Raw genomic sequence first — 8386 nt, forward strand, 5'->3', positions numbered from 1 at the left:
AAGGCCTTCCTCCGGGCCACTGAACTTAGTCGACACCATAGAACACATACTGGAGAAAAACCTTATGAATGCAGTGAATGTGGGAAGACTTTCGGTCAAAAGGCAAAACTTATTCAACATCATAGAATTCATACTGGAGAGAAACCTTATGTATGTAATGAATGTGGGAAAGCCTTTATCCGGAGCACTAATCTTAATCAGCACCAGAAAACTCATACTGGACAAAAACCTTATCAATGCAATGAATGTGGGAAGGCTTTCTGTCAGAGGGCAGGTCTTACTCAACATAATAGAACTCATACTGGAGAGAAACCTTATGTATGTGGGGAATGTGGTAAGGCCTTTTGTCAGAAGGCAGCTCTCACTCAACATAATAGAATTCATACTGGAGAGAAGCCTTACGTGTGCAGTGACTGTGGGAAGGCCTTTCACTGGAGTTCAGTGCTTGTGCAACATCGGAGAACCCATACTGGAGAGAAACCTTTTGAATGCAGTGAATGTGGGAAGTCTTTTAGTCATAGGGCAAAATTTCTTATACATCAGAGATTTCACACTGGAGAGAAACCATATAAATGTTTAGAATGTGGAAAGGCTTTCTGTCAGAAAGCAGATCTTGCTTTACATAACAGGATTCATACCGGTGAGAAACCTTATAAATGCAATGAATGTGGAAAGACCTTTCGCTATAACTCACACCTTACTCAACATCAGAATATTCATACAGGAGAGAAACCTTATGAATGCAATAAATGTGGAAAGGCCTTCTTCTGGAGAACAGCTCTTAATAAGCATCGACAGATGCATGCAGGGGAGAAAACTGGTTAATGTAATAAATGTTGATGAATTTATTTCCCAGGAGCACAAAGCGTATCTGACATTAGAGAATTCACATAGGCCAGAATATGAGAAGCCTCAGCAGGAGACTCAAAATTACTGAACATCAGACAGTTCATACTAGAACCCTATTTGAATATAAAAATTGAGTTATGGCTTTTCTCCATAAATAAGCCTTGCTAAATACCATATTTAATACCAGAGAGAAACTCCATGAATGTATGGCAGTTGGTAATCCCATCTGTGAAGAGTGGTGAAGCACAAGAGGTACCTCAGGAAAGTGTTGGTGTAGAATGAGACATGCCCTTTCTATTATAACCAAAGTACTTCTTTTGCTTGATATATTTATTTGTTACATAGGAGAGCTCTGTAGAAGAGATGGATCGGTGGAAAGTGATAGCAATATTTTTTAAAGCTTCACTATAATGTAGAAAGCAAATGCTTCACCCAAATCACAGAACTTAATAAACATCATGCATACATTCTGGCAGAGATAAAGAAAGGCAGACTAGCATCCAGTAGAACTGGGTTTAAAACTAGTTGAATGGCAGTGCCCAAAGAATATTCAGTAGTGGTTCAGTGTTCAGTTTGCTAGGTGGCCTCTACGTAAGTGCCTTAGGGTTCAGTGCTGGGACCTCTGCTGTTTTCCCATTTTTATAAATGACTCACTCATATAAAGGCATGGATAATATGCTTCTCAGATTTGTAGGTAGCACAGGGCTGCTAAGTTTAATTAACATACTGGATGACATTTAAGATATGAAAGAACCTTGGTGGACTAGAACTTAAATATAAAGTTGAAAGAATGATAGTGATGCTGTTATGCTTGGATTCTACTAGTCAAGTCCTAAGTACAACATGGGGAAGAATAGGTAGAAAGTGGTTTCTAAAACACCTGGTTTCAAAATGGCAAGCAAAATAGCAAATCTGGTGTTGGAGGAACTATAGAATCCAGGCACTGTTGGCAGAGTTGTGAATGGGTCCAGTCATTTGGGGAAATAATGTGAAATTTGCAAAAATATGTCACTGACCTGTTTATATGTCCAACCTGTTGTGATCCTGTCAAAGACATTAAGAAAGGTCATTATTATAAACCAAACCATAACACTCATTTTTGTGATAGGTGATTTGTCAAGCACAGGAGGTGCTTATTGCCTAGGGAATGACCAAACAAATTTGGGGCTATTCATGCAATTATAGATTATTATACCACAAGAAATGACAGATATGAGGAATTTAGAGAAGCAGAGAAAGATGTATATGAACTGATGAAAACTGAAGAAAGCAGATCTAGAAGAACAGTCTACACACTGACTAAAATAACATGAATGAAAGCAATGCTAAAAAGCAGGCAAAGTTATTAATTGCAATCAACAATTAAGTGGTTATGCATTATATAGAATGGTTATATCCAATTATGTATTATAAGTATAATGTATGTGTGTGTATATATACACATACACATGCATGTGTGCATCTGTGTGTATAATATGAATGGTTATATTATAGGCATTGTGCTAAGGTTTTCTGATTTCTCTAATGTCTTTATGATGTGATCTTTTATACCTTGGTCCTGCATCCATTTGGAGCTTTGTTTGGCATAAAGAATCAGCTGTTGGTCTAAATCTAACTCCTCCCAGACATCCATCCAGGGTAATGAGTCCTTATCCCAGTAGTTGGGGTCTTTGTGTATCTCAACTACTAGGCTACTAGATCCATTTTCCTCAATGTGTTGCCACATTTGTTCCCCTGATTGATTAGTTTTTGGTCTGTACAAAACTGTTTTGAGAATTTCTGTTCTATAGTTTAGTTTTAAATCTGGCATTGCTGTGCCCTCTATATTTCTACTTTTTTTTTCATTATTTCCCTTGAGATTCTTGGCACTTTTTTTTTTGCCTCTGCATGAATTTTATTATTTTTTTTAAGGAGTCTGGTATTTTGATTGTAATGACATTAAATGAGTAAACTGATTTAGGTAATGCTGTCATTTTACTATATTGATATTTTTCTCATGAGCAATTACCATTTTTTCTAATTATTTAGGTCTGTCTTTATTTCTTAATTTTTTTTCTTTTTGGAGGGGGGAAGGCAGGGCAATTGCCCAAGGTCACATGGCTAGTAAGTGTTAAGTGACTGAGGCCAAATTTGAACTCATGTCCTCCTGACTCCAGGGCCAGTGCTCTATTCATGGCACCACCTAGCCACCCCATGTCTTTATTTCTGTAAACAATTATTTGTAGTTATGCTCCCATATTTGTGGTATATATCTTTGTATATAGATTCCCAAATATGTTGTACATTCTATAATTAACTGAAATGGAATTTCTCTGTCCTGCTGAGTTTTACTGGTATATTTCGTAGAAATACTGATGGGTTGTGTGGATTTGTCTTATATCCTGCAAATTTGCTGAAGTTCTTGTTTAAATTAATTTTTAGTTGACTCTTTAGGGTTCTTTCAGTATGTCATCATTTTACCTACAAAGTGTGATAATTTCCTTTTTTACCTTTACCTGTCTTATTGCATTTCTAGTACTGTATCAGATAGAAGTGGAGACAATGGATATTCTTGTTTCACTCCTGATTTTATTGGAAAGCTTTCTAGTTTATATTCTTTACCTATAGTAGTAGTTCTTGGATTTAGATATATACTATCCACCATTTTATGAAAAGATACTTTTATTCCTTAGTTTTGTAATATTTTTAACAGATGATTATTTTATCAAAAGCTTTTTCTGAATCTGCTGATAAAATCATATACTTTTTAGTTTTTGTTATTAATATTATTAATTAAATTTGTAGCTTTTTTCTAAAACTAAGCTATAGAATATTATAATATTAAAGTAAGGAAACCTGGGGAAAATTACCTATGAAAGACATGGATAGAAGACAAGTTCTTGACTAAACCAGGGATAGAGAGGGTCACAGAAGAGAAAATGTATAATTTTGCACCCACAGTTCTAATAAAGCTAAGATTAAAAAGGAAACAATGGGAGGGTGGTGGAGACATTACAGCAAGTTTCTCTGATAAAGGTCTCATTTCCAAGATAGATAAAGAAGAGATTCAAGTTTACAAGAATAGGAGCCATTCCCCAGTTGATATATATATAGTCTGAAGATATGAGCAGGCAATTCTCAAGAGAAAAAATCCAGGCTACCTATAGCCATATAATAATAGTTTCATAGCTCTTACATAGCACCTTAAGATTGTAAAGCACCTTGCATATGTTAACACTGATCCTCACAACCCTATACAGTAGATGTGATTATTATCCCCTTTCACAGTCAGGGGAACTGATACAGACAGGTTAAAGTGACTTGACCAGGGGGCACACAGATAGGAAGTAGGCAGAATTTGAGCTCAGGTTTTCTCAACTCAAAGTCCTGTATTCTGATATGCCACCTAGTTAGCTAAAATAATCTTCCAATTCTGATTCCATTACTAATTAGACAAATGCATATTAAAGCAATCCTGAGGTTCCACCTCACATATCAGATAACAAAAGTGGAAAATGATAAACATCAGAAGGGGTGTGCCAGAAGAGGTATGCTAGTGCATTGCTGGTGGACCTGGGAATGGGTGCAGCCATTTTGGAAAGCAATTTGAATTGATAAAACAAAGTGACTAAAGAGTATGTGCCCTTTGACCCAGCTATCCCATGGCTAGGCCTTTATCCAAAAGAAATCAAAGGAAGAGGAAAAGGTCCTATATGTACAAGCATATTTATAGCAGCTCTTTTTTGCAGTAGGAAGAACTCTGAAAATGAAAGACTTACTTGTTAGCTGAGGAGTGGCTGAAGGTATGGTTTATGAATGTGATGGAGTACTACCATGCTGTAAGAGACAGAAGAACAGATGATTTCAAGGAGATGTGGAAAAGCTTAGCTAAGCAGAACATGAAGAAGATGTTACTCACATCAGTGTTATAAAAATAATTGGGAAGATTTTCTAAAGTGCTAAAGGATGACAGTCCTGAGAAACCAATTTATATAAATAACAACTCTGTAAAGTCAAACAGCTTTGAAAGCTGTGAGAATTGTGATCGGTATAGGGACCATCTATGATTCCAGAGGACCAATGATGCAACGTACTATCCACTGTCTGACACAGGTGATAGTGTAGAATAAGGCATGGAGGCAGCAAAGGAATGGGTTTTGCTTGGCTATGCATATTTGCAGCCCAGAATACATATTTTTTATATAGTGGAGAGTGGGAGGGAGATAAAGTATATATTATTTTTTAAAAATTTAAAATAAAAAGTTTTGGGTATTGCTACAGATGTGAAATGTTTTATGTACTTTCAGTTGAGGTCACTATTGTTTATACTTAAATGTTTAACTTTGTACAAGACATGTTTTACAGAATGGAAATAACCTGCAAATGTAATGTAAAAAAAAATTACCTCCATAAAATTCTTTTTAAAATAACAACAAGAATATATACAATTAATACAATCAATCATCTCAACCATGGATGATGAATAAAGGGGATTTGGGACCTGTAATATATATGCCATTATTTGTGTTTTTGCTGGTTTTCCTTAAATGCTTTGTGTTAGATAGGGAAGGTCCTATCAGAGAGTTTAAGAGTAATAGCTTTTAAAATTAAATTTCATCAGTAAAACTTTTTTTTAAAGAGACCCAAATCTTAGTGAACTAGAAATAGAACTCAGTGTGATGCAGCAGCAAAAAGAAAAAAAAAAAGGAAAGCTTTGGGCTGTGTTAAGTGAGTGATGTTGTCTGGAACTGAAGATGGTGATAGGCTCTCACTCCAGTGCTCTGGTTAGATCACCTCAAGGGCATCGTATGCAAGGCTGAGCACCACAGTGTATAAAGAAGTTTGAAAAAATATGTGTGTCCAGATTGGGGCAACCAGAGGTTGAAGGATCTAATTGTATTCCATATGAAGATCAACTGCTGGACTATGAATGTTTAACATGGTTAAGAGATTTAGGGTAGGACATGGTAGCTGTCCTCAGGTGTTTGGAGATCTATCACTTGGAAGAGGGTTTAAACTTCTGCTTAGTTGGGGGGCGGGGTAGAGAAAACAAATAGTAATTAAACTCCTATAGTATTATCTCATTTTTATACCCCTATTTTATACTTGTGGAAACTGGGGTAGATGGGTTAAGTGACTTGTCTGGGATTACATAGTGTTGGAGGCCAGATTCAAACTTGATCTTCCTGATTCTAGGCCCAGCACATATTTAGAGTTAGGGTTACCTTATTTGGCTGCTTAGCTTGGCAGAATTAGGAGAAATGGTTAGATATTTCTTCTAGACCCAGGCTGGCCAGGCTGGTTGGACAGTTCAGGTTTAAGATCTGGTACAAAATGAGACACTTGTACTCCCATCTCCCCACAGACAAAAGGATTGTTTTTTAGTTCTGGCAAGGCAAGGGCATTCATTGAGATGTGGCGTTGATCCCAGCCTTCCTGTTGTAGTTCGGATCATGTTGGTTTTCTATTCAGAACAGCCAAGTCTCACAAGTTGATTATCATCACAGCATTCCTGTTACTGTGCATGGTGTCTCCCAGTTTTTCTTCACTTAGCCTTAGTTCATATTGGTGTTGCCAGTTTTTCCCTGAATCCATATTCCTTGTCATTTCTTACAGCACAATACACCATCACAGATGCCACAACTTATTCAGCAGTTCTTCAGCTGAATATCTTCTCAACTTCCAATTCTTTGGCAGTACAAAAAGAGCTGACATAAATATTTCTGAATATATAAACCCTTTTCTCTGATCTCTTGGGACACATATCTAGTGTGGTATTGCTGGGTCAAAAGGAATGCTTAGGCATAGTTCCAAATTGGGCATATTTCAGTTTGGGCATAGTTCCAAATTGTTCACCAGAGTAATTGGATCAGTTCACAACTTCACCAACAATTTGTTAATCTTCCTATTTCCCTTTTCCCCTCAAGCATTTGTCATTTCTGAATAGGTGTGAGGTAGTACTTTAGAGACTTTCTTAGTTTATTCTGTGGATAGGGATCTCCCATTCAGAAGCTTACTATGGCTTAGAGGAAATTTGGCTCAGAGTCAAGGGGAGAGTCCAACCTCTAGGGTATCCTCAGTGAAGAGCTTGCTGGGATGGAGGTCTTGTCACTTAGCTGCTGGATGGCTCCCCAACCATAGCAATACAAATCTGTGATAAAGAAGAGCTGGGGCACAGAGTTCAAGCATGAACAGTTTATTAGTATGACTAGCAAATACAAATAAACTGAATCCAAGATCCCTTAGTAGTCAAGGATCCCTCTGAGAGCAGTTCTTTTATACAGTTGAAATGGCAGCAGGTTGTACCAGAAATAGTCCAATGGTGCTAATGGCACCTGAGGCTGTCACTGATCTGACCAGAGGTGAAGGGTCAGCCATATTTGGCTTGACTCAGATTTGGAGTCTCCATGTCCATACATAACCCAGAAAAACAAGAAAAAACACAGAGTTGACTAACATCCTTTAGAAAGTCTCATGGTGGGAAAATATCTCACCACCAGATTGACTCACATTCCCTGGAATCATGACTCTAGAGGATCAATGAGGAAGCATGCTGTATTGCATCCTGACAGAGGTGACAGACTCAGTTGCACTGAACTTATACAAGAATTATATCTCTAGGGGCGGCCAGGTAGCACAGCGAGTAAGAGCACCGGCTCCAGTATTGGGACGATCTGGAGATCAAATCCCGGGCTTGGACACTCAGCACCACACCCAGAAATAACTGGCCTTGTAACCTTGAGCAAGTTACTTAACCCTGATTGCTTAAAAAAAAAAAAAGAATTATATCTCTACTGGTGCTGACTGATGGACATCTAGCCGCCTGGTAAATGATTGCAGATATAGTATGTTTACTTCATGGTTGGTAGGCACCCCCTCCCCCTCCCCTTTTTTTTTACTTTTGGGACACTTCCATGTTATTTTCCAGAATGTGTAGACCAATTCAAACTTTCATCAATACTGAATGAGTGTATCTGTTTTTTCACAGGTTCTTCCAGTAATTATAATTTGGGGGAGCCCTCCTGGGATGTGTGACAGAAGACCTGTCTCTACCACTTTTTAGTTATGTGACCTCACACATGTTATTTAATAGTTTGCCCTCATTATCCTTAATTGTGAAAAGAGGAAGTTGAAATAAGAATATCTGAACATTCTTGGATTCTCTGAGTCATCTCATCTGATTTGGATAACACTGACAATATTTATTCTTTATGTTGAGCTACAAGAGACCTAATAGTTTCCACTCCAGCACTGCAAACATACTTCATTTCAGAGAGAGGTGTTGTAGTGTAGCTGAAGGAACTGTGGTCTTGGAATCAAATATTCACGGTTGGAATTCATTTTGATGCCTTTGGCAAGATGTTAAATCATTCATGCATTGACTCATTGGGAAAAAGTAATAACTTGACCTAGTATGTAGGGTTCCTATTGAGAAAAAGTAATAAAATACAGTAATAAGTGAAAAGCCATAAAAACTTAAACTCTGTGAAAGGTGGAAGCCTGAATATGATGACCTGTTTACAATCATATAGATAATTAGTCTCTACAAAACTTAGAC

At 37.4% G+C, this 8386-nt stretch overlaps 1 protein-coding gene across 1 annotated transcript in view; it reads left to right on the forward strand.

Moving 5' to 3' along the window:
• The window catches only part of LOC138167638 (zinc finger protein 184-like), a 24353-nt gene extending 19018 nt beyond the window's left edge, over positions 1-5335 (forward strand). The window contains exon 6 of the mRNA XM_069096574.1: positions 4-5335. Coding sequence (XP_068952675.1) covers positions 4-825 — 822 coding nt within the window. The 3' untranslated portion in view covers positions 826-5335. The remainder of the gene's footprint in view (positions 1-3) is intronic.
• The last annotated feature ends 3051 nt before the right edge of the window (positions 5336-8386 follow it).

Source organism: Petaurus breviceps, unplaced genomic scaffold (assembly GCF_028583685.1).
Source record: "Petaurus breviceps papuanus isolate PSGF00001 unplaced genomic scaffold, PetGlider_PUasm1.0 243, whole genome shotgun sequence".
In the NCBI taxonomy this organism is placed as follows: domain Eukaryota; kingdom Metazoa; phylum Chordata; class Mammalia; order Diprotodontia; family Petauridae; genus Petaurus; species Petaurus breviceps.